Below are 27,252 nucleotides of genomic sequence, written 5' to 3'. Positions count from 1 at the left end.
CATATGAACTGGACAGCATTTTATGAATTGTAAAAAACCCAAACCAAAACCAAAAAATACTTGACAAGCAGATGAAAATTGTACACAGGTATGTGTATATTTCCATATTACGTATTTGTGCAGAGAGATGTTTTTGTCTGAAATGGTCTAAGAGTAGATGAGTCATAAGCATTGCAATGCATTATTTTAAAGGTACATTGAAGTAGATCTTTCAGGGTGATTGGAATGGCTTCTTGGGCAAAATTGTTACAAACACCCCCTCTCCATTAATATGTTAGTAAAATTAATAAAACACTATAAGCCAACTTCAACTTCTATTAGTAATTTCTGTGTTTCAAGCCCTTTAAATCTTCCTTAGGAAAAGAACTGTGAATTGATATTTAAGAGTAGCTTTGTTCTGTTTAGTAATATTGTTCTGAAAATGCTGGTATCAGTACTTAAATCTATATCAGTATTTGTTCTGACATAGATAAAGGATTTCTGTAACAGTTTTACACCACAAGGTATTTAAGTATAGGCCGACAGTGGAAGCACAAGGTGAATAGACCAGATGTGGATACAGAGTTAGATATTCTATTATAGCTATTAGTACACTAGTATAGGTTACTCTGAACACTGATTCCCTTTCCTGTGATAAATTAAAAGGTGTAGGAAAACAATATTTTTCATCTTTTGAAAAAAAGAAATTAATATTGCCAACATAGGTTCGGCAGCATCATTGTATTCAAGCCTATAATAATGCTGACTTGGTCCCAGTTTACAGCATAGCCCACAGCATGCTACGCTTTTATTCATCCCCATGGTGAGTTGAAGGCAGGCTGTACACTTCCCTGTTGAACAAATACACCAACTTTCACTTAATAATGGCACTGAAAGACTGCTAAGTAGAACTACTATAATGCTATTAATATGCTTCTAGTTAGTATTAGGTTTTGACAGAACAAAATAAGGAAATCTTAAGACTATGAAATGAATTCAATTTAGCAACTTTTTATCCTGAGAAAAAAAGTAAAAATAGATTATTCTGATCATTAGATAGCTTTAATATGCCTTCATATGAAAAGTTTTGGCACAGTATTTCACTGAGCTGAAATTTAATACATAGGAGAATTGCTGTAGTAGAGGTAAACAGACTATAGATTAAGTCTAGACAGGCAGGTCTTGTTTTATCTTCTCCCATTAACTGTGCTTCAAGAACAAGAGAGTTCAGCATATGATTGCACTATTGATTTAAATGCTTAAAGTTGTGCAATCAATACTATATGAATCCATTACTGGAAAGAGGTCATGTCATCACATATAACAGCTTGGGAGCCCTTTTTCGTCTTTCATAGGTAATGTTGATTGTGCTGCTAAAAGAATTTGTGAATTCACCCTGGCATGTGATTTGAAGTACTGACTTGATTAAAATAGTATTTGTTTCTTATTCTCTGTTCTCTTTAATCAGATTTAAAAATATAGTTTAGGTTACAAGGATTCAAAATTAGTATTTTTGCATATATATATAGGGACAAGCATACTTGGGGAGCACTGAAACTGGCCCTACCTCTGTGAGAAACGCTTGAGAACCCATGGTTCCGAACTGATGAAAAGATATGCATACTCTCATTAAGTATAACAGTTTCTTGATCTGAGTTTTGGTGTGGAAATACTTTTTAGTGATTCTTGAATTCTGACAACTTTGTTTAATGCTATCTTCTATACTTGTGATTAGGAATTAATTTTAAATATTAAATTCTTTAAAGATTTTGTCACTGTTTAATTTGCATGTATTTTTTCCTCATTTTTGAAAGACTTCACTATGTTGGTGAAGAATTTATGTGATAATTGGGATGTAAATGTAATGGTCGATCTGTGTTAAAACTGTGTCTTAATTTGTAAATGAAAAACAGTGCTTCATTTTTAGGAAGGTCCCTTCCTTCCTTCCTTCCTGCCGTCCTGCCTTCCTTCCTGCCTTCCTTCCTGCCTTCCTGCCTCTCTCCCTCCCTCCCTTCCAACCGGAAACTACTCCAACTTATTTTGCTGTGCCTCTCTTCAAACTGCCATGCCCATTCTCTTCTGACCTCTTACAGATTTATTTATTTTATGTATGTATTTTGGAAAAGCTTCAGAAAGTAACTTTGGCTTAAAGTAGTATTTTCCATTTCATATAGAAACTGAATTCATTTGCCAGAGGAGGATTTTGGACTCAATGGTGTATTATAAATGCATAGGATGAAACCGATATGTATGAACTTGAGAACTGCAGTGAGTGAAATGAGTTTATGCCACCAACAGACTAAGTATGGAAATACACATTTACCAGGGTGAGATGGTTATTTCACAAAACAATTATCCCTAATCTGTCAATCCTTTTCTTGAAGGAAGCTTACCGAGTGCATTTCCAAATCTGGGGACCTAAAATTCACAATTGTTGGATGCCAATGTCCACCGTTTCAGTGCCCAGGGGTTTTGTGTCTTATTCTAATTTTGCCTCTGTTTTCAGTCTCTCACCCCTGCTCATTAAAGCAGTTAATAGTCTTAAGAGTTTTCAGTGTGCTTCATACATAATGACTCTTTTGCACTCAGTTTTCTAAATAATTACTATAGCTTTTAAACTGAAAATGAGTACTCATTTTATGCTTAATATTGTCTTAGTGCAAGCCACAATGTAGCATCCTCTGCTGCTTCTCCTGTGCTTCATCATAAGGCCATGGGTTGAATTTCCTTAGCTCTGTGACCTGATGGGAAATTAATTGTCTGAAAAATTTTTTTAGCTTTTCCTTGAATGGACAAGGCAATGTTATCTCTAAAAACAGTGTGAGGAAAGTGGTTGAGGAAAGAATGCAGAAGGAAAACAGGCTTTCCATTCTAGCAGGAGTCTCTTGTACTAGGTTAAACATGACAATGCATCTGGAAGAAGAAAAATTTTCCAACCTCCATTTAGTTTGGAGTTTCTTTTCTTTTTTTTTTTTTTTAATTTAATTTCTGAGCCATTTATAAATATCTATAGTACAAAAATTTGACTGGACTTTTCAGCTGTAAGTAAACATCATAAAAAAATGCTGCTTTTCCCTACCAAAATTACTATTCTTACATTGGTAATCTCCTATTAACCTGTGAGATTTTATACATATTTGCATTTCGGTCTGAGAATAGATTTAAAATAGTTGTAGTTATGTCATAAGAGAGCAATTGTGATTATAAAGAGAGGAAGACAGCTTCATTTAGGGGACAAAGGTTATATATGTGTTATAGCAATACACTCATAAAAGTGTTTTTTTTAGTACTAAATTTTAGGTCTTTCCCTTGATATTGATAAAAGGTTATAGACTTTATTTAATCTTGAATCTCTCATTCAAATGAGTAGTTTTGCTGATGAGAAAAGATCTGCTCAGTAAGCAAGAGCTGATAATAAAGACTGCAGAGTTTCTAGTAACCTCAATAAAAATCTTGCAGTCTTCCAGAGAAAGTATTAGGTTAGATACCTATGTCTGTAGTATCTGTGCTCAGAGATAAGAAAAATATTTTATGACTCAACACATAAGTGACTGTAGGTTATTTGGCCTTGTGCTTTGGTCAGAAACCAGCATATTTCATGACTAGAAAAGTATTTTCTGAAAGAAATACGCATCTTATCAGACACATAGGAAATATATGATTTCCCTACATGCAAAAAAACTTTAGAAACATGCAAAGTAATCAATATGAGAGATTATGCCCAGGGATCTGGCAGAACTCTCTTTCTATTTGGAGGTTCTGGGACTGATTCAGGGCTTTGAACTCCCCCTTCCTGGGCGGCTCCAGATCCAGAAGTTCAGTTTTTGTTAGGATGTTTTGGTTCTTTTTGGTTTCCAGTTTGATGGTTTCTCATTACCAAGTCAGGGCTTCAAAGTTTTCAAGGTATTCATAGTAAATTTAATGTGCTGTAGATACAATATTTTTTTTTATTTAGGACAGTGACAAAGAAGTACCTAAAACATATAAAAGGAGCCAATCCTTTCTGTAAAGGGTCCTATTGCAAGCAGGAAACACCTGAACCACCTCCACCTGCTCAGAGGTGAGGGAACTGTAGTTTTCTATTGCCACCTATGCAAGCTCACCAGACAGTGGAATATATGATCCTGTTCAAATGATCCTGTGCAAACATCAGGGACAGGTTGGATAGAGCATGGAGCTACCTGGTCTAGTGGAAGATGTTCCTCCTCATGGCCGGGGGATTGGAATTAAATGATCTTTAAGGTCCTTTCTAACCTGAGACATTTTAAAATTACATGAAATCTTCCAAATTGCTGTGAATTCCTGCATATCATCTGGAGCATGACTAACCCCTATACCTACATGTATCACTTACCTAGGTTCTTACTTGAGGATTTTCAGTATTTTGTTGTCAGAAGGAGCAAGGCCTTCTACTGGCTAGGAAATAGAGAAAAATCCCCTGTCCTCCATAGATTAATAACTCACACCACTGCTTCAGATACCAAAAAAGTTATGTACATGGTAATTTCAGTGTTAATGTTTGGACTGAGGCACCACAATATTCCTTCTATGCACACTGCTGAGGAATTCCATGTAGTGAGCAAAGCCACAGCATATATCCACTGTGAAAATGTGGTGTGTAATGCATTGTCTTTAGCTTCTGTTTTTCACTGTATGCTACTATGGTCAGATAGTGTCACAAAATTTATGGAATTTGGAAAGAAGAAAAAAAATAGCTGGGAAAGCTCTTTTAAATCTGGAGGAAGCACAGATTTTTTCCACTCTTTTATTGTTAATGGGACAGCAGGGCTCAGCATCTTTCTTATAATCCTCAATTCATAAGAGACTTGACTATGCATGAGGGATTTTCACATTACTATTTTTGTAAACAATGGATTTATGCAGCTTTTCTGATGCATGGAATGAATTTTCAAATCAAGAATAGTAAGATACAGTTGAGAAGAAAGCTCTCACTTAACTTGATCACAGCCTCTCTATACAAAACATGATCAATACATAGAACAATAGAAATTAACTTAAAAATCAACGTGAACATCAAGGAGAACATAAGATTAGTCTTTTATATTCCCATACAACTCAAATTAGTTCCTTCCTTTATTAAAGACTGATTTGTAAATTTTGCAATCCTAAAGGATGTGAAGTGATTAATCACTTCCTCATCCTTGTGTCCCTGTTTAGTTTTATTTAGTTTCATTTTTATGGAAAGAAAAAATTGCCAAGTTGTTTCTCTTCTGTTTATTCCTGGGCTGTCAGAAATTTTGATTTTTGCTGATCCTTTTTTTCTCAGCTTGTTGAAATTGATACATTTCTCATACTGTCAAAATAAAAATGCTTTGACAGAAGTGATCTTAATGCCTAACTGTAGTATATGGTACTGGCAATCTAATTTAATAAGCAATTTATTTTTGAAGTCAATTACAAAGTATTCCTACAAATCAAAAGAGAAGAGTTGAAATAGTTTCCCTCATGAAAAGCCTCTTTTAGAGGCTCTTTTACATAGAACTCTTTTACATGGGAAAACCATTTTATAAATGCAGTTTTTGTTTCCAACATAGTCCTGAATATTCATGTGTGTGATGTATATATATACACTATATATATATATATATATATATATATATATACACTATATGTAGAAATTCATATATTTTTAGCAAGTTTTCTACTACTTCTATTAAAAAAGTTGCTCAGAACTTAGCTCAGTTGCTGCAGCTGTGGTGTGCCTTCACAGGGTTGAAGCCAAGAGGTAAAGTTGTTTCTTCTTTTAAAGATTATAGACTGGGAAACACCCAGTACTTTAAAATACAATTAATACAGACTTTCAACTTCTCCCATCAAAGGAGAAGTCTCTGCTTAGTACATTAGACTAACGCTAATGTAAGAGCAAATAATATTTTTCTTCTTTCTCAACATTAATGAATATCTACTTATACATACACTTTTCTAGAGGGAGGTCTCATAAATGTGTTTTATATTTACTTACAGGAAGGAGATTTAAAATTATAAAGTTTGAATTAAAGATATTTCTTTTGCTTTAAATTAAGCGTATTACTGCTGGTTTCCCAGTAAATAAAGATTTCTAAGATTTCCCTTTCAATTTTAATGTACTTAGAAATCAATTTTGTCTCTGTAATTTAGGAAAATATTAACTAATCTTTTGGTGTTAATTCCTTTTGATAGAATGCTTATAATTTCTGGTGAGAAAATGATCTATAGAAAATTGTTGTCAGAGTTTATATATTAGATAAAGTTAATTCATTGCATAAATTTCACAGAGCCCACAGAAGTACTAAAAGATTTTTCAACAGTAATGGGTCAATTCCATGCTCAAATTGAGCATAAGAGGTTTCCTAGAGGGAGGATTGAAATGAATTGTCTTTTCTAACTTTGATGCATAGTTAAATGTTAATATTGCTAAGTTGGAAAGGTGAGGTGGTATTTAGCATCTCATCAGGTAACCACATAAGAGTTAGACATCTAGTCTGATCTCAGTTTGTTAAAAAGACAATGGAGAATGACATTTACAGGTGATTCATATCTTTGTAAAGTTTATATCTAAGACAAAATTGAATGATTCACACTTCTAAAATTCTCATCTATCTCTAAAATGGGAGATTGATGACTAGTTGAGATTACGTGACTAATTTTGGGTGGTTAAAGTTAAGTGAGAGTAGTCCTGTCCACAATGATTTTACATATAAACACAATCTGACATTTATAAAACTTCCAGAAAACTGTGCTACTGAGTTCAGAGGAAGACTCAAGTTTGTGTCAGTTATGTGTTTATAAATCACCACTCAGTGAAGTTGGAAGAAAGTTCTCCAAACCAATAATGGGAAAAAGAAAACATGTAGAAATTATCTGCATTGAGGAAGGCCTTAAGTTGTTGTAGGGTGGGGTCAGTTGGCCTGATAGCTGTATAAATTGCAGATAGAATAGGATTGAAGTAATTTTGAAGCAATATCTTTAGAATATGTTGCAGATGATGAACAAATTGTGGTTGCAGATTAAATGATACATGATAAAGGGAAAACATTGCTCATGAGAGAGTTTAAATTTTGTGGAATAAAACAGGGTTGTTAAGTTTAAAATGAGACTTTTTATATCTTCATATTGCATATTTGTACATGTTCTATTTTCATTAGAAAACCCAACAAAAGCAAATATAAAGCAAAAACCTGACATTATTTAGTCTCTAGGGTATGGATGATAAGTAAAAAAAAAAAGGAAAATGTTGACAGTAAAATTTGCTAACTAATAATATATATTTGGGGTTTGTTTCTAGAGCTTCTTGTCTAGGCAGCTATGAATAAAGTGAGGCTGAATTTTCTAAGCATCATGTAAAAAATACCTCATCAAAGACTTAACAAAGTTTATGCAAACCATGTGGACCTAATTTACGTTGATCTGAGTATACATTACAGACATGAAGGGTAGCTCTAGGAAATCCTTTGTAAGTAGAAATGTTAGACAGCTGAGTACCACACTGTTCTCCCTTGGAATACAGGCACTTTATCTTACAATACTGGCTGAGGCATTCTAAACATTTTACATTTTTTTTAATTGCCGATTTTGTTTCCAGGTTTCTTCAACTGAAACCCTGCTAGTGGGAAAAAAGCCTAGATTTTATCCTGGATCTCAGATCTTCTGCTTTCTGTCTTGGATAGTCATTAGTTAAAATTCAGAAATTGTTTGGGAAGTAGGCTTGAATCCAGGTCTTCCAACTGTGTGATGAAAGAGCAACCCTTCAGAGAAGGACTTAGGATACTGGTGGGTGCAAAATTGGACAGGAGTTGGCAATGTGCACTTGTAGCCTGGAAAATTAACCATTTCCTGGCCTGCAGCAAAAGAACAGTGAGCAGTGGGTTGAGGAAGGTGACACTGCTCCTATGACACCCCACCTGAGTGCTGCATCCAGCACCGGCGTGCAACACAGACCTGGTGGAGCAGGTCCTGAGAAGGGCCACAGAAATTATTAGAGGACTGGAGCACCTCTTCTATGAAGACAGGCTGAGAAGGGTTGTGGTTGCTCAGTCTGGAGAAAGTTCTGGAGAGAACTTATTGTGGCTTTAAGCCTCCTTGAAGTGGGCTTATTAAAAAGAGAAAGACTTTTCCCCAGAGCCTGTAGTGACAGGCCAAGGGCCAGTGGTTTTGAGTTGAAAGATGGTGGATTTAATGGAAGAAATTTTTTATGATGGGTGTGGTGAGGCATTAGAACAGGTTTCCCAGGCAAGCTGTGGCTGCCCCATCACCAGAAGTATTCAGGATTTGATGGCATTTTGAGCAAACAAATAGAGGGTGTCCCTGCCTATGAAGGAGGGGTGGACTAGGTGACCTTTCTGCCCCAAACCATTCTGTGAACTTAAACTTGTGTTTAATTGTCACAGTGGGTCATTGCCCCATTGTTTTCCTCTAGCATAAGATTTTGAAAAGTGTGAGGTCTGCATAATTGAGAAGCTTTGGTCAGCTAGACCTCAGGTAGTTTTTGAGGCAGTTGCCTAAACTCTATAGGGGAAGCAGAATTTTTTGCATAATTTTTCATAACATTTAATGAATGCTACATTCCTGGCAGATTTCTCTTTGTGGGGAAATTTCAATCCCTCTTTAAAGGATAAATGTAATAAGTCTACTTGCATAAATTTTTTATCATAGTAAATATTAGAATTAGGAAAAAGTGAAGCAGCAAAATTACAATGACCTAACTAAAAGTATTAGATTTTATTTTTGATTACCTGCTATTTTTAAAAAAGCTTATTTGTATGAAGAAGAAGAAACATGGGTTTTTTAGGAGAGAACAAAAATGACATTGAACTGGAGAATGTTTACAAAGAAAGAGAAGTGGTTAAGGAATGGAAGGAGACTGGATGTGAAGGAGAAAATTTAAAAAGTATGGATATGTGATTATACAAGTAAAGACTGTCGGCATGCATAGCTAAAGAAGCACCATCTATGTTTATATATTTTTTGGTTTTATTTTTTAATGAGATTAAGGCATATATTTATGATTTTTCTCAGACTTTTAAGAACAAAGCCCCAAAATCTAAACCAAATCTTTTGCCTTTCTCTGTCACAGTCTTTGCCTATGGATCTAGTTCTTTGTGCCACTTATTCTAGTTCAGTGTTTCCTATTTTTTCCCATTCTGTGGCTGGAGGGTGTGAGTGTGAGAAAGAGAGAGTGTGTGTGTATGAGTGTGTAGCACTCATGCACAGTAAGGTGGTTTTTGGAAAACCAGCCCCTCTTCCTCTCTGTGATACCTCTCTGTGATACCTCCCTGTGATTCATCTCTCCAGTCCAAAGAAACTGGAAGCATGCAGCACTGACCCGTTGTACAGCTGGGCTTGGATACACATTATTACTGTGTGAGGATGAGGTAAACACACTCACTGCTCAGTCCCAGAAACCACATGGAGCCTTAGCAAGCTTCCTGAGGAAGGACTCAGTGGTGATGTTGTCTGTTCTAAAACTAGAATTCAGATTCAAAATATGTTGTCATAACTGACACTGGTTGAACTATATTTTCATACAGGTAGCAGAGACATACAGTAACTCCATCTCCCAAGCACATTTTAACAGAGAAAAGCTACTCTTTTCCTCTAGTTTTGATTTTTTTTTTTCTGAAGTAGAGCTAGAAAAAGAAATACCTATTATATTAAGAGAAATGATAAATTTTAATATTTGTTGAGGAATTGGGAGAAAATAGCCTTAAAACATGTCATGCCACTCTTCTAAGAAATGGTGCAATTCAACAAAATAATGAGCACCAGCAGTAAGTGCAATACAAAAATGTCATCACTGCATTTATCCTTGATGAATACTGCATGATCTCAAATCAAAATATTTGTATGAATAGAATTTCATTGAAAAAAGCTTCTATTTGCAACTGGTTTAAGTGCTAAATAGGACCAAAATCACCTTTATGCTAGCAGAAAAATTCACCAGTCAGGTTAGTAATAACATAGAACTGTTATCCTGGAGAGGATATCAAGATCTTCTCACTTGAAACATTAAAAAATACTCCTACTGAAAAAGTCAAAACCCTGCACTTAAAAAAGCTTTCTTTATTTTCAGTCTGAAATGAAAACAGCTTTGTTACAAATTAAACAGATTATCAGCTCTTATATATAAGCGAGATCTGCAGGAACGTATCACCATCACCCGCCTGCTTATTTTACTGATTCACCCAGTTTTGTTAATTGCAACCATCTCTCTTGTTTACTGTTCTGTGCAAATATTTTTGTCTTTGTGAGAGGTGAGCTCCTGTCTCTACTTTGGGCATACATGGATTTCACAGTTCTGACCACACATCTTGCGTACAGCTTCAGGAAAATCTTTCTGCTAAGGATCAAAACTAGTTTTGTTCAAATACTTTGTCAATCATTTCAGTCACTACTGTTTTTGAAAGGTAAATATTTTCAAGAAGACTATATGTGAAAACAGCCTTCTCATGGAAGTTTTTGGTTCAAGGAATATCTTTCCACCATGCAAACCCAGTATTTCAAGGTTCCAGACACATTTTCCCACTGTGAAGTTACCCATTGTCTAATTATTTCACAACTTTCTTAATTGGCTGATTGAAGAGCTGACCTGTAGTACCAAAAATTTAATTCTTTTATGAGAAGAATGTGTGGTTCTTTTCTTCATTATTCATAAAACCTTTTGTCTTTGTAGGGAAAGACTTTCAGAAAAATTACTGTGTTTGAAATTTTTTGTGGCCTTCTGGAACTTGCGGATAGTCCAGCTAGTCCAGCAAAGAAATTATATCATTCTCATGTGAATGCCAACATCCCAAAAGAAGTTTCCAAGGTCGTTGTACAACTTACAGTGTCTGTAAATGCATCAAGATGGCATATTTGGAAGATTCAGTACAAATTAGGCAGAGTATAGCAAATTAATAGATGATGTTTTGTGAACAGTATCTGTGAAAATCAAGGACCAAACTCTTATATTCTTACAAACTATTGTTCTTTCCTCATAAATTATTGCTCAGTACAGTCTCATGGTGGCAGTCTAATCCATGTGTATTCCTTTCAGTTGCTTCCTACTGAGACAAACAATAATAAAAATGTTTTACATAAATATTAGGCCTGCCAAAGCTCACATAGTATGAATGCTTTATGAGAAATTGGAAAATCCTCTTTGCTATAAATGTGTGGTTTAAGAAATTCAGTAACAGCTACCATTGTTATTAATAATGATCAGCTACTATAACTATTGATAATGCTTCTTTTCTAGCTATGTAAATATTTTCCATGAAGGCAATAAAAGCAAAGGATAAGAATGGCTAATATTCTCCTTAATAATATGCAGCTTGTTAGAGCCTTTCAATGAAGAAGAGATCCAAAGTTTTAAAACATAAAACCTATTATTGGATGTTATTCAGAATCTGACATGGATGACTTTTGATACTTGGAGGTCTATCCCTCCTCAGTGATACCTCCCACTTGGTAGAGCTGACCAAAATCCAGAGTCTGGTGTATTTTATATATCACTGACTAATAGCAGAAGTCTAGAAAAACTAAGAATGTAAGCATATTTTCAAAGATACTTCTAGGTCTGTGTGTCTGAGAGACTTGCTAAGCTAGAGGTTTATATTTCCTTTTAAAATGATCTTAATGTATCTTCCATTCTTTTTTTTTTTTTTTGCTTTTGCTAATTTCCCTTTTGCTAGTCTAACTGCTTTCTTGTTGAAATGAGTTCCACTGTTTATTTATACACCAGGTGAAAAATATATCTCCTTTTGGTTTGAACTTAGGAGAAGGAGTATTTTGTGGAGTGAAAAGAGAAAGGAAATACAGTAGAGAAAAAAATCTTTCTTATCCTGTCATGCCATAGACCTCTCCCACCTTTGCCCTCAGCTGTCATTTTTGCAGACTAAAAAATCAGTCTATTTAGCTCCCTGTGCAGAACCTATTTCCTGCTTTTAATCATCCTTTTAATTCCTGTTTACACCTTTTCTAATAAGATAGTGAGTTTGAACTTTTGTACATATTGCAGATTAGGCAGTAAACTAAGCATGGTTTAATGACAGGTCTTATTTTCCTCTAATAATTTTAAGTATTCTGCTGACTTTTGACTCTTATGGTTTTATGAACAAATTACTCCAACAGTCCAGCTGGGTCTCCTGAGTTCTAATAGGTAGCTTGGAACCCATTGCTATGTGTGCAAAATTCAGATGGCCTTGGCACAGCATTACTGTACTTGTGCCAAAATGGAATTTCTCAGTATCACAGACTCCCTGCAGCTCTTCACATAGCAAATGCAAGTGAAAATAGAGCTAAATTCAGTATCTATTGAATCCATCATGCAACTAAACAGACAAATAATCTGGAAAAAGACTTAACAAATGCAATAAACAGACCTCTTCCTTGCACTTGCTTTGATTACTAGTCATGTATACAGGGGTTTGTCTCAGAAGCATAGAAATAGCAAAGTAATTGGTAGAGTATCATTAAGAAGATCAGTTTAGAGAGTAAATAATAAAATGTCATTTCCAAAAACGCATTTGAAAATGGAAAGAAGGCAGGAAGAAAGGAATGAAGGTGATAGAATCATTGTATGAGTTACAAATTCAACTGGTGTTACAGCTGATCTGATGTGATGTAGCTGGTGAAGACATGCCAGCCTGTATCAACTGAAAATCTGCAGAGTGTGACACAAAGACAGTTGGCTTAAAGAGGGCAGAAGATAAATAACTGAGATAAGTCAAAATACTTAATAATAAACCTGTTTGTTGAAGTTTTTTTTTTTTTTTATTAATAGCCCAAATTGAGGGAATTGTGAGGGGGTGTGTCTTGTTCTTCAACTACTGTAATTCTATGTGGCAATACTTTTATGTGACCTTTGATGTTTTGTTTGCTGACTCTAGTTGTTTTCATAGCCTACAGAATAAACACTTCATAAATGCAAACATGGGAAAATACTTGTTATGTCAAATGACAGGAATTGCAAACACTATTTTCTTAATTTTGTAATAATTTTATATATAATAGGTGTGGAATTTCATGACCAGATTTTGTTTATAAACTATACAATGCTGTGAATCTTAAATTTGTTTTCAAAATACACTAATACTTCAGATTTTTTTTCTGTGAAATTGTAAGAACATTGTTTATATGAACTGGATGATTGCAGCTCTTGACCGTACCTTGACTTACATAACTTCAGATATAGGTTGCCATGACAGAAAGAAGATGTAATGATTGCAGCTAAAGCAAATAATCAATTTAAATAGTCAATAATATAGCTGAATCATCACACAACACTTTGCTGTCTGTCCTGCAAGCCATTGTGGACAATTTAATTTTAGAATTTCTACCATAGGATCTATATGTTCAGTGTTTTTCACATACATATGATCACATTCCTCCCTGAATAAGGAAAGTTGTAGATAGAAGGGTGAACTGGGAGTCAGGTGGGCTAAGGGCATGACAGAAGTGAGCACTTTCATTCTTTCAAGAGTAAATCATACAGTTGTTGTTTAATAACTATTACAGTGCTCCTTGAATTCATAATGTATATTTACTTGTATAAAATTGTGGAATTGACAATGCTTTTTATTCTTATGGACAAGAATCTTCTAACTAATTAGAGCTTGTTTTATGTTATCTGCTAATTGACTATTCACCTCAGTTAACATAAACATGTTTTCAAATCACTGCTGTTTTCTCTGTCTTCTTATTTTTTGTAACAAATGTGCCTGTCAGGTGAGATGTGAGACAGCATGACATAATGCAGTCTGATGTAACATAAGTGAAAGCCAATATTTTAGATTCTTTTCCTGCTCTTGTTGAAGGCCATGTGCAGACTCCCAAAGGCATGTGCACTTTTGTTGAACCATTCCAATAGCTTCCCATTTGGATTTTCTTCTCCTAGAATCAAGACAGATATGCAAATTATTAAAGTTTGTATTTACAAAGTAGATTCTTCTGCCACTGGAGTCTGGGGATTCCTTGGGATTGACTTCAGTGGGTATATGATAACACCCCTGGACACTTCCATAGTCAGATAAACTCTGCTACTGTTCAGAAATTCTGGGATCTCAGGATCAATGCCTTCCACCCCTCATCACCCCCATTCCTCAACTATTTTCTTTAAAGTCACTTGATTTTCACAAACATCAAAGCAAATAATTTTAGGCCTAGAGAAAGAACACACAATGTTGTATTTGAACATTTTCTAGAAAATTGTTTGCATTAGAATATGTGTGGAACCATAAAGGTGTCTTGTATGAGTGGTAAATTAAAAATATTCTAGAGAATCTCCATATCATTTTGTGGAAGCAGTGCCTATGGACATTAGAATAACTCACAGGTTTGAGAGCAGTTCTGCACCACAGACACAGCCCTGACATGGCAGATCAGCCTACATTTCACCCACCCTGGCACAACCAGCTTTAGCACTGCCAACATGAATATCATCTACTTGCTGTGCTGCTTCTGGCTCTGCATTTCCTGTCAGTCACACGGGTTCCTGAGGATGAGTCAGTGATGCAGACGGCTTTTTCTTTCGTACATTATTTCACATAAAATGAACATAATAAGGTTTTGCTTGTAATATTCTTGCAAAGAGTAGATTTCTTCTGTGTATTTCAATTATGCCTTAATCAAGGATTTGAAATACCTTTGAGAAATTGAGTTCAGGACTAGTCCCTGAAAGAGTGCTTGAGTGTTGTGATGTAGACACATTATGTGGGGGCACAGGCTGCATGAAAAGCCTGATATAAGTTCAGTTTATTCAATTTCATGTCATTTATCTCTAATCAATAATTAAATATTTGGGTGATTTTTTCAATTTGGTCTTTAGAAACAGCATCCATCATAATTCCATGAGAAACTTTTGGATGATATCGTTGCAGTATTGCACTGTAGGTGAAGTAATTTAATTATGTAATAAACATATTCTTGAATCTTTATAGTTTCAGTTTGTACTATCATCTAAGTCTTAATTTATTTGAATTCTGCTTTTATTTCTGTAGCATATTTGAATCATTTGCATGGGCTGATGGTGTTTAAGGATTAAATAGACATACTATATATACACTATTTTCAATGTATTATTCTAATCAGCTGTACCTTAAAGCCAATGCTGATTGCATTTTTCTTATAGTTCACAACATTAATTTCTATTATTTACAAATATAAATAATTTCTTGAGAAAACAGTGGAAAACCTAACACTGAAGCATACTATTTCATATGGGAGAAGTAAAACTAGATCTTGTGATGAAACAGAAAGATATCTTATTCCTTCCTTATTTTACTCCAGTATGAGCTGGGGGCACCAAATCACACTAGCAGCATTTTGGCACCATTTTGAGTTAATGTAGATAAGGCCAAAGGATTGGAGCAATCCTGAATCAGGCCTATAGTTACTCATTCAGTTGTGAGCATTATTGATGTTGCAAGATGGTGGTTAACTACTCCAGTCTGAAATAGCTGTGCATTAATCTTAGCCACTAACATTGTGACTCAGGCACAGCAGCTGCATCACCCTTCATGCCATCCCAGTGCCCCACTAAAATAAGAAATTACTTTAATACTGTGTAACTATATAACTATGATACAAAACATAAGGTACTAAATTTCCTGTGATGAAGATTATTAGAAAACATCATTTCAGTTCCATTCATGAGTGTCTCACACAGCTGTACTTTGATTTTATAATTTCAAGGGACTGTATGTATGCTGCATCATTCCACCTTTGGTGATGTTAAGGAAAATCATAGATTGTATATGTTTTGTGTGTGTAAATTTCTGATTTATGCCTGCATGTGTTGTCCCTTTACCTATGTTTTGATTATATTTAACTTTGCTAATGCTTCAATACTGCATTCTGCTACAATGTTAATTTTTTATTCTTTTTTCTTGCGTATGCATTGCATAGTGCAAATATTCTGCTTTGTATAAAATTCCCATCTAAATCAAGAGCACAGTTATGTACATAGAAATAATGCACCTGTCCAGAAGAATGTTCCCTGATTTCTTGCAATAGATCCATAAAATATAATTTTTAAAGTTATGGATAAAATTCTTCCTGCAAAATGTGCTTTTATTAACAAAGTTATGGTTTTAACATTAAACCTAATGTAATGTCATCTGATCTTTCCAAATTAAATTCTAAAAATAAGTCTTCCATCTTTGAAAACGAAACTTCTCTAATGACTATTGAAAAATTTATTGTCACTCATTCTTTTTCCTCATTATGATTTAGCCATTTAATTTGGAAGATAGTATTTGTCCTTCACAGTTGATGTCAGCTGACTCCACCCTGTTTTAAATGCAAAGAAAGAATTAGTTCAAGTAACAGGGATGAACAAATACAAAACCTTTTCTGTCCACATTGCATGTGGACAATGCAAAAAATGCTGGAAAGCCTTCTGGATAACAGAAGTGGTGCACAAAGTAATAACTTTCAGGGAAGAGGAAGTAGTTAATATAGATGATGTTCATGGAGCAGTTACAATGAGACAAGTGGATTTTTCCTGGTCTTCATAACTGGGCCTTTTGACAATAAGTTCTTTAGTAGTAGTTTAAAACCAAACTGCTTGAAGTACACTTGGTACACATTTCAGCCTCATGGTGTAGGCATTCTGTGACAAAGATTATAAAAAGAAAAGCTGCTGTAAGATTCTGACTTGTGAGCAAGGCTGTCAGTGAAGTGGTCTGGGAAAGTGGCATCAACAAAAAATGAAGGTCAAGGTGGCAATGCTGAAGTGATCAGATTTGGTACAGACAATTATCCTGTATGTTCCAGGAGTCTGACAGAAGAGGGGCAAAGAAATCCACAGAGTAGTTTGCCTACAGTTGTGTTGCTCTTGTTCCAGTAAAGCTCAGAAGACCGTTCCTTTTATTGTTTGAGTATTTCACAAACAATGAAATAAGCACTTTCCTTTTATCTACCTGAGCTGTACAATGCTCTCTAATTCTACCAGCTGTTGCTAAGCAACTGTAACAGTGATGTTTACCTAAAGCCTCAATTTATTTTACTTTATCTTAGAAAAGTAGAAAAATAAAATCCAACCTGTCCTCAGTGGTCTCCTTTTGCAGAATGAGTTTGCATCTATGAAGAATAGTCTTTTTTTCAAGGATACTAAATCCACATTTAGCTCAGAATTTTGAAATATAAGGTCTTACTCTCTGTAAAATAACTTTTTCAACACTACCTTCTGCATATTTCAAATCTGGTATAGGACTTGCATTGCTTTCCTCTCTTTTTGATACATTTTCTTTCCTTCATTTTGATGAATCCGTGAATTCAAAGGAAGAAAGAAGAGTGTGCAAAGTTCTTTGCTTTACTGGGATAAAATATATATTTTTCGAAGGAAAATATATATTTTCAAAGGAAAAGGGATAAACCAACTTCATATAATCTAGCTGCTTTTAATTAAGAACTTACTGCTGTGTCAGAAGGAAGCACTGTCAAGCTGTAGCCTTGAAAGAGTTCTTATGGTCTTATTTTTTTGCCTCTAGTGACCAGTGGTGCCGAGTTGATAGTGTTATACACTGGATTTTTTTTTTAAGTACTAAAAGCCTTTTTTTAAAACAAAAGTATTTTCTATGGAGAGAATATTATCCCATATTTTACTTCCACATAAACCTTTGTGAATATTGATTTATTGGTCTTTTTGGGCAATCCAGTATTAAAAAGAGAACATGAAATACCTTTTTCTCAATTTGTAATGGCAGCATAATCCAGATTATGTATAATATACATTTCAGCTTTTAGAACTTCATTAAAATAAAAACTTTCACATACTTGCAATTAAAATATTTTGCTCTGACAAAGGTAGCATTTTGGCAAAATTGTTTCTGAATTTCTTGCAGAATAATAATACTAATCTTTAACTTTTAGGAAAATTTTATTTCAGTTGAATTCTGGATAAAGACTTGAGTATACATAGGAAATGGTCCAAAAAGCTAGTGCCTGATTTTCACAGTACTAATCTGAGACTTTAAAAACACCAGCTTATTTCATCAGCACAATCGATGAATATATACCCTGTGGCTAGAAGGTCTGAATTTAAAATGTTTTATAGATTGAGGAAGTTCCAGTCACCTTGTGAATGTCTGCATCAGAATTTAATATTATTACATGCATCTCATGTAAGAGGGACTCCATGAAGGTCCTAGACTGGTCACAGCCAAAAATTGCAGGGTTTGAGTAGATCTGTATTTAAAAGAAATCCATCTCAGTTTTGTAATTTAGCTGCCATTTCCCCTCTATTTTTACCTTTGGTGCCAAGCTAAAGAATATTTAATTATTCAGAAGCAGCTGATGGTGTTCTTGAATCCAGCAGCCAACGGATGTGAGGCTGCCCCATCTCTTCCCCAGATGCAGGCAGTGACAAGGCTGAGCAGCTTTTCCCAGTACAGAACACAAGAATACACCATGTACACATGTACAGAGCTGGCTGCACGGATGAACAGAGTCAGACACGCCCACATGAGCTCAGACAGCACCACTGGCCTCACTTGATTTCCCATCTCTGCCCTGGGGCAGTTGTGTTCCACTCACTCACCCACCCACGGAGCTGACTACAATTTCCCTGGGCTGCAGTAGTCACCCAGCCCAGGGTCTTGTCCTTGAAGAACCCTTCCTGTGTTCCTCTCCTTGTGCCCTGCTCATCACCACATCTGTCCAGATGTTCACCAGCACCCACACACTCACAAACCTGCCCTGGTTCCTGGTGCTGCAATGCAGCCAGGCATGGTCCCATCTGGGGCTGAGACAGGCTGTCACTCACTGAGGTCTCCCCAGACATTATTTCAGATCAAATTATTTTGAAAAAAACTCACTAATTCTCTTGAAACTATTTTTGCCTGTCTTGCAAAAACATAATGAGTAAATTTACACTGTTCTCATTTCACATTGTGCAAGGACTGTCTTGAGTATGTTTAAACATCTGAAGTACTGAAGCCTTGTGGTGCCAGTTCTCCCTGAGGCTGGGAAGTGATGGCAGGCACAGCAAGCAGACTCTGGTGTGGGGCAGGTGACCTCTTTGTGAGATCTGTGCTGGGGCACGCTGTAGGGATGCCAGTAAAGATTGTGTCTTGCTTGTGAATAAATCTTCAATGATGCCTAAATTAAAAGGATCTCAGTACACTCTGATTTGATTAATTCCCTGGAAAGTGCCTCGTAATGGTGTTATGAGGTTTTTTTATGGATTTTTAAAGGACACTTGAAGAAGCTACATGCTATTTAAAACAGTCCTCAAAGAATAGTGCTTTTGCCTCTCTGGCCATTTGTTCAAAATTTCCATTCTTGACTGAAGTTATTTAGGAAACAGCAGTTTTCCTGAGTAGGAAGACAGTAAGAAGATGCCTTGAGGTTATACTAATGAGGAAGAAGTGATGAAGGCCCAGTGCAGAGCACAGCCAACTGATAGCAGGGGCTGCAGGTGCTGCAGGGCCTGCAGGTCTATGTGGGGGTAGGAAGTACTGGCAGATTACATAGTGCTCAGGAGAAGAGAAAAGACAAAGAGAGAATATAAAAACACAAGAGAAAGGAAATATAAATGGTTGAAACAAGGTGTGCAAACCACCTGCTCATGTCTTACAGCTCTGTACTGCTCCACTGTCTCAACTGATAGCGACAACAATTAAAATCTGTAGTTATCTCTTGCAGTTGAACGGGAAATCTTTTTTGTTCTATGTGTACATAACACTTCTTTGCATTATCAGGAACATTTTTTTTATCCTTTTTTTTTAAAGTCATATTTAAGGAGCTGTTGCTGTCATGCACTTTGCTGCTCAAAATCATTTAAGTTGTGGCTAACACTGCGGTAACAAAGTTCTGCAATTGTGCACATATTTGAGTTAAAGGAGTCAAAATTGCAGGCATGAGGTGCTCTGGGGCCATGAGAGATGGGTGTCTGAATTTACTGTGCAGGAGAGAGGATTTAAAATTATTGAAGACTCTGTGCATTAACTCCTATAATTAAGGCCTCACAAATAAGAATAGGAGAGACATGATGGGATTGATCCTGTTATATATCCAAAGCAAGTGGTCGGTGCTGTTTGTGCCAGAGGGAGATAATCCCAATGTAAGATGAGTGAAAACAGTGAGATCCCAGTAAGATTTAGAGGCTGCTGGGCCCTCTCTGAAGGCTTTTCTGGAAATAAAATAATAGTGTCCAAGGGCATTGCATGCCAGCACAGTAAAACTAAAAATTACTCCTCTTTTGAACACAGGTGGAGCAAGTACCTTGCAAGAGATTCTTGCTGGGCCATTAACTAACAACATAAAAACAAGATTAGGGAAGACAGCAAAAAATTTATATGCTTTGTAGTTACCATGGCTGAACTGTTGTCTGTGGAAAATTCCTCAACACTTCTGTTTAAAGTAAAAAATTTGGTAGAACAGGTTATGGAACAAACAGACAAAATAAACAGTAATGTCACAAGCACCATTTATTATCCAGAGTTTAAGAGACAATCTAGGAAAAAAAATTGCTGCACAGCAAAAGTAATCTCCAGCTTCAATTCACCTTAGATGTCCATATTTAAAAAAGACCAAGGGGCGTTAAGGTATAAAGGCTGTAACATCTGAAATTTGTGTTAGAAAACTCTATTAAGGAAAAAAATCTATTGACACATGATTAAATATGACATATGGAATAAAAAGTTTAAATTTTATGCTTTTCAAACCTACTGGAGTTCTCTGAATGAGTCAGCCTGATTGTGGAAAAAGGTCATCAGGATTCCAGACGATATTGAACAAGGCTCCCCAGTAACAGCTGTAAAGGAAATAAATCAGGTGGGGCATAAGAAAGTTGTACATCGCTGAAAGGTTGGATAAAAGTTGTGCCTTAGGAGAAAATGGATTTTTTTTACAAAGGAAGGAGTCACCATGGCCTCCCAAAGAAATCTGTGCTGGCATGGGTGTTCAGTGCTCCCATAAGTGATCTACAAAAGAGGGTGAGCAGTGAAGTGACTGTGATGATAGGAAGTGATGAATTAATGGAAATGAGGAACAATTGTGAAGAATTACAAAAAATAGCCTTATGTGATCAAGTAAGGGGATATTGGGGCAGTTGGTAAAATTCAGAGTAGACAAATGCAATGCAATGTGATGTACATAGTAATAAACTGTAGGAAATCTAATAAATCACATTTTTCTATGTAAAATGACACAGCCTCACTGTGATTCCAGAGAAAATAAATCTTAATTATAATCCATAGTCATATAAAATGTCAAGCTACTACTTACCTTAGAAAAGAAAATATGAAATTAGTGGGAGAAGAAGGAAAAGGATTAAAATTATTCCTGTGTAAATGATGCATACACATTTTGAATATTAAAAGAAGTTTTGGTATCCCTGTCTCAGGCAGGGTATAACATAGCATCAAAATGGTCATAGAAAGGTGACAAAATTGCTTAGGTGCAAAGAACAATATGAAAGGAAACTTTTGAACTTGGAAATAAAAAAGCTGAAACATGACAAAAGTCAGTGAGATGCTAAGTGGCATAGAAAGCATAGGAAAAGGTCATCTGTATATTCTCTTTTCATGAATAAACGTACTGGGGTTTCAAATGAACCTAACAGATGGTAAATGCTGAACAAACACAGAAAAGGGGTTTTTTGTGGTGTAGGATTTCCTCTACAGTACCTGAAAGACTCTGGAAGTTAATATACACTCAGAGGATGACTCAGAGATGAGTTTATAAAGAACTATAATATCAAGGACAATTAAACAGGAAGACAAGGGTACTGGACTGTCTTCCTTTTAAGAAATTCCTGAGATGCTGCTCATGAATGGGAGGGATATTTTTTTTGTCAAAGTCCTCTCTCCTTTGACTTGCTGTTGGAGAAAAGGTACTGAGCAGAATGAGTCTTTGATCTGGCTGAATGCAGCTATTCTTACTTATTAAATTTACTACTACAACAAATTCATTTAAGAAACTATTTCAAAGAATGAGGAAGATCCAATCTTGCTGACATATTTTCTCAGTCTCTGTAGCTGCAGAATGGAAGGTGCTATTTACAGTCATAAGAATATACATGACTTCATTTTCATTATCATGATTGATCAAAATATCTTTAGCAGCACTGACTTTACTAGAGTTAGTTTTGATGCATTTTCTTGTTCAAAATACATGTATCCTGCAAAAATTCCTAACTATTATTATATAAATATGTTTATATATACATATGTGTTAGTCTTCCACAGACTACTTTATGAATTACAAGAAGAGACGTGCTCCTTTTTGCATGGTTTTTTGTAGAAGCATTTGAACCTTGAAACAAACAAGCAAAAAGAAGTCAATGAATATGGTAAACAGGGTGAGAAGTGTGTGTAGGGGGAGTATGAGATAAGTAAACCTAAAGACCCAGGAAAATAAAAATCAGACTTTTTAGGAAGTGTTTTCTAAGTTTTTATTTTTTGAAGGTTGTTCAAAATCTTACAGCAATGCATTATTAAAATTATACTGATTCCTAGTGATTCTACCACCCATTTGACACCAGTATTTAGGGCAAAATTGCAGTGTTTTGTTTTCTTCATTGGCTCTCACTTAGGGATCACAACTGAGAAATATTGAGCCTGAGCAGGTGCAATAGGACTGGTACAGGATACACAAAGTAACTTTGAAAAAAAGAATAACACTGTTTATTCACTTTAAATATTATCACTTTAAATATTTTTCAACAACAACCCAAGAGCATCAGTTTTCTTAAAATACACTTTTTATATCATAAGGTAAAAATAGCTGTCCAGAAATATCCTCTTACAGACAGCATATGACAGAAAAATAATAACAAAGGCCAAAACTAAAGTGAAATGTAGGCATAGACCTTTATGGGGTGTATTCAGTGATATTCATTCTATATTCAGACCAGTAGAACTACTTAATCTCTACTGATATTTTTTTTACATTTTCCTGTTGATGTGTTTATTTTCTTTACTTTGATGATTCTTTCTTCTCTTAAAATACACACAAGAAACAAAACAATCTTAGCTAATCTCATCAGTGTAATCTCACTGGTCTGTGGTGTCTCTGCAATCAGAAACTGCATTATTTCTTGTGGCATTTTGTATGCTCAACTCTTATCTAATTTGCTGCTACCTGTCACCCTAAGTCTCTTTGCACCTGTTCTCCAAGTATGTCCTCCAAGTGAATTTCTCTTAAGTGGTTTGATGCTGAATTTTACTCCTTTGAAGAGGTGTAACATTTGAGAGTTCTGAAGGTTTTAGATTTGCATATATTGACAAAATAGGTATTATGCAGATAGCAGTTGGCATTGTTTTTTCTACATTCTGCTCTGTCAACATGCTTGTATCTTAACTAGACAGGGACAGACTTAGAAGATTTTTTCTGGGTCTGTATAGCTCTTAAAACTCTTTCAGTATTGCTTACACAGAAGCAAAATCTTCCTTGAAATTGTGTGTGTGCAGCAATGAATTTTCTGGGAGGTAACTGTGTAGTAAATTTCTCCTAGGATTTTTACTTGTTTTTTTACTGAACATCAAGTAAATAAGTATATATTTTTATATGCATGTAAAATTAAGAACAAACCTAAATTGCATTTCACAGTAATAGTTTTTCTTTATGATTCTCCTTTGCCTCATGTTGTTTTGGGTACAAGGTGAATAGGCAATATGTGTATGAATAGTTTCAGTACTGGAGGAATACATATACAAGAGAGTAAAAAAAAAAAAGTGGAGAAAAAAAGTCTTGGGGTTGTAAGAAATGCTTAAGATAAACAGTGGTAAAACATTTTATCCCTTATTCCTCATTAAAGTCTGTTTATTTTCCAAAATAATGATGCACAATAACCTGTATCTGCAGATAGGAGTACAAAACACGTTTTGGAATAAAACTGGGAGTAATCATTGGCAGTTGACAACTTCTGCTAGTAGGTAACAAGAGTCTGTGAAAGGAAGCTGCTAATGATGGCCATGTGGGGGCTGTGAGGGTTCACTTACTACCCCAGCAACATGGAGTTTAGGAATAAAGGTTAATAAAGTTTATAATATAAACTTTATAACAATATAACTATAAAATTATTGAAGCTTAAAAATAAAGGTTAATAAAGTTTTACTTTAAGCCAGCTCTAGGATTTCCAAAGAGATTGGGACATAATTGTTGTCTCCGTGGATGTCAGAAATGAAGACACAGCATTTACATATGCAGTTACATATGGTATACTGTATTCTTTTTACACTAGAATTACAGATATCTGCTCCTAAAATGGGGTTCTGTCTTTGACAGATTTTAGATGAATTGCTAGGATGCACTCCTTTTTCAGTGCAAACCTTTCACACCCCAGTGGCAGGAAGGCTGCTGCGCAGCACAGCTTGCACGGGGTACTTGACTTACTGAAACCAATGTTGGAGACATGAAGTAGCTGGTTAGAGTAACAGGGTGGTGGGCTGTCACTATAATTTTCCTTTTCTGTTTTCAGAACATCAGTTCTGTAGTAATTAAATTATTTTAAATTGTTTGTGGCATTTGTATGACATTTCCCCTGCGGTTGTAGGAAGAAGGATACAATGCATCTGCAAGTGTCTGCAAGCATGCTGATAATTTTTAGTGAACAGTACATAACTGAAACATTCATGCTAAGTTCATGGTGTAAGAGGTTCCTTCTTTGCAAATGTTGAATAATAAAGATGTCTTGTTAGATTGACTCATATGATAGGTATACCAGAGAAGATTTTTATTTTAAAAGTTTCCTGAATCCTGAATCACCACAGCCTTTTCATCTCTTTATTAGAGTTATTATATTTGAAATTTAGTAAAAATAAAAAAATATTTACTAGTAAGTTCTTTAGTTTTAGGACCAAATCCCTTTTATTAAATCCATCTTGTTAAGATTTAGAAACTTCCTGCAAAAATTTGACAGCATTTCTCTGAAAGATTGAATGTGAGAGACCTACAGCTGGGAAGTTAAAAGAAAATTGCAGTCAGAAATACCCTTCTGGTTTAGGGTGTAACGATAAAATACGGGATTTTACTTGTTCTGAAGTGCCTAAAGTGCATATAATAATCCAAGCATTACAGTCCACAGAATGTCCTTATATTTTTCTCTGTTCGAATATTTCATTAATGCTTCTCTCCAGCTCGGAGTCAGTAGAGCTGTTGTGTGGGGACTTAACAAAATCAAGTAGGAAACTAGCAACAATGTGCACTGTAACTCAAGGTTTTGTGCTTAGGATTTCCCATTAATGAGCTATCATGCTCTCACAAAGTCTGTAGAATATACAAACCAGGTACAAAAGCCTGCTGAGTAAACTCTTAGTGTTATTTTCTAAGAAACAAAAACAAAAAAAAACAACAAACCCAACTCAACCCAACCCAACCAAAAAAAGCCAAATCAAAATAAAAAAAAAGCCCCCAAAAAACCAAAACCAAAGCAAAACACCAACCAACCAACCAAACAAACAAAACAAACAAACAAAAACCCAAAACAAACAAAAAAAACCCCACAAAACCACAACACCAAAAAGACCAAAACCCCCCACTTTTCTTATCACAAAACCCATGGAACTACAAATATTATACCACAGAAATTTTGCTGTATTGTCAAAGTATGGAAATCTTGGTTAGTTGCAACACAAAGCATATTAAATGTGTCTACATTTTGCTCTTCATGTTAAAGTAGGTTTCAGAGCATCAGAAACTCTGATATTTTAGTACTCATATAGAAACTTTTTAAATGGCATTTGCCAAGAAGTTTGGAACACTCTCTTGCCATTAGAACTGTCAGTCTGTTGAATTTATGGCATTAAAGCTAATGCTGAAATTTCACATTTGAATGAATAAGTCATACATTGTTAATACTACAGGACCTTAAATAATGATTCAATGCAAAAAGATGTTGAGTGTCTCAAAAAATCCAGCTATGAGGGTTTTTAATCCGTAGGGAAGAATGGTATAAATGCAATTTTATGTGCTGTTTGTAATGTAGAAAAAATATTTTAAAATTACGTTTTCATATAGGTACTTATGTAAGAATATATACTGAGTGAGGGAAAAGAAAACCAACTGTAAATTTTCCTTTCTTCTTTTTCAGGTCAGAACTGTGGAGGCTTAGTACAGGGACCAAATGGTACTATAGAAAGCCCTGGATTTCCTCATGGTTATCCAAATTATGCCAACTGCACATGGATCATTATCACAGGAGAGCGTAACAGGATACAATTGTCATTTCATACTTTTGCCCTCGAGGAAGATTTTGATATTTTGTCAATTTACGATGGACAACCACAGCAAGGCAATTTAAAAGTGAGGTAAGGTCCCTTTTTTCTTTCCCAGTTTCTTTCTGTCAGTCTGTCTCTTTACCTTGCTTTCTCTCTCCTGAGTATATGTTCTGATGATATGTTAGAACATCTATTGGTTCATCCCCAGCCAAGGGGACATAGTGCTCCAAGATCTCCCAGAGAAAGACATTAATCCAAATTTCAGAATTTCTGGCCCTAGCTGGTGTATCAATAACATCAATTGTACTTAAAATTTACACAGTCCAAGGTCAGTTTTGGTGAAGGCCCTGAGCACAGAAGTATTCTAACATTTCAGTATTTCAATAATTTTTTTTTTAGTTTTCTGCTGGTGGAATTCAGGTTTTGCCAAGAGTTCCTTTCTTGAAGGTGCCAGTCACCAATTTTTGAAAGAATTCTTACTGAGATTAGTTCAGCCATAAATAGTTTGACATTGCCAAAATTGAAATTCTTCTCCATTAAGCAATTAGGGATCTGTAAAGGTCAGAAACTGGTGTGTCTTATCTTTCCAAAGACCACTGACGTCATAAAGAGGTTTTATGGAAGCTTTTTGATTTGAAGCTTTTTCACAACTTCAGGTTTTGAAGCATTAATTTCATTGGTGTCTTGTTGTAAATTCCTCGGTCATTTGCTGGATCTGGACTGCAGAGTTGGAAAGCAAACAGTGCTTTCAGTGCTGCTCTGTCATTTTCTATTCAGGCATGAGATTTATTGAGTACTGTAAAACACTGCTGTCAGTTCTGTTGTCTGATTACCCTTTTATATGCTGCTGATTTATACTATAGTGCTAAAACAAATGTGGGAGCATCACCAATTTGTTCTGCATTTTAGTGAGTATCATCACTGGATATTTTTGACAGGAACAATGTTCTGATTGATTGTTTACTCTGTTCAAAAAGTTCTGAAAACTTTGGAAGGTAGTGCACAGCTACCAACGATTTAGATGTGCAGTGTGTAGGCTTCATTTACTGTACTTAACTGACCTTTAGTACTTGTATCACCTGTAAAAAGGAGAAATATTTCTTTTTTTGTCAAATGCTTTTATTAGCATTAT

At 35.3% G+C, this 27,252-nt stretch overlaps 1 protein-coding gene across 1 annotated transcript in view; it reads left to right on the top strand.

The window, feature by feature from the left end:
- CSMD1 (CUB and Sushi multiple domains 1) overlaps positions 1-27,252 on the top strand; it is a 1,073,317-nt gene that overhangs the window by 187,773 nt on the left and 858,292 nt on the right. The window contains 1 exon segment of the mRNA XM_036380277.2: positions 25,994-26,210. Coding sequence (XP_036236170.2) covers positions 25,994-26,210 — 217 coding nt within the window.

Source organism: Molothrus ater, chromosome 3, assembly GCF_012460135.2.
Source record: "Molothrus ater isolate BHLD 08-10-18 breed brown headed cowbird chromosome 3, BPBGC_Mater_1.1, whole genome shotgun sequence".
NCBI classification, from domain to species: domain Eukaryota; kingdom Metazoa; phylum Chordata; class Aves; order Passeriformes; family Icteridae; genus Molothrus; species Molothrus ater.
This window is presented reverse-complemented; position numbering and strand designations above follow the sequence as displayed.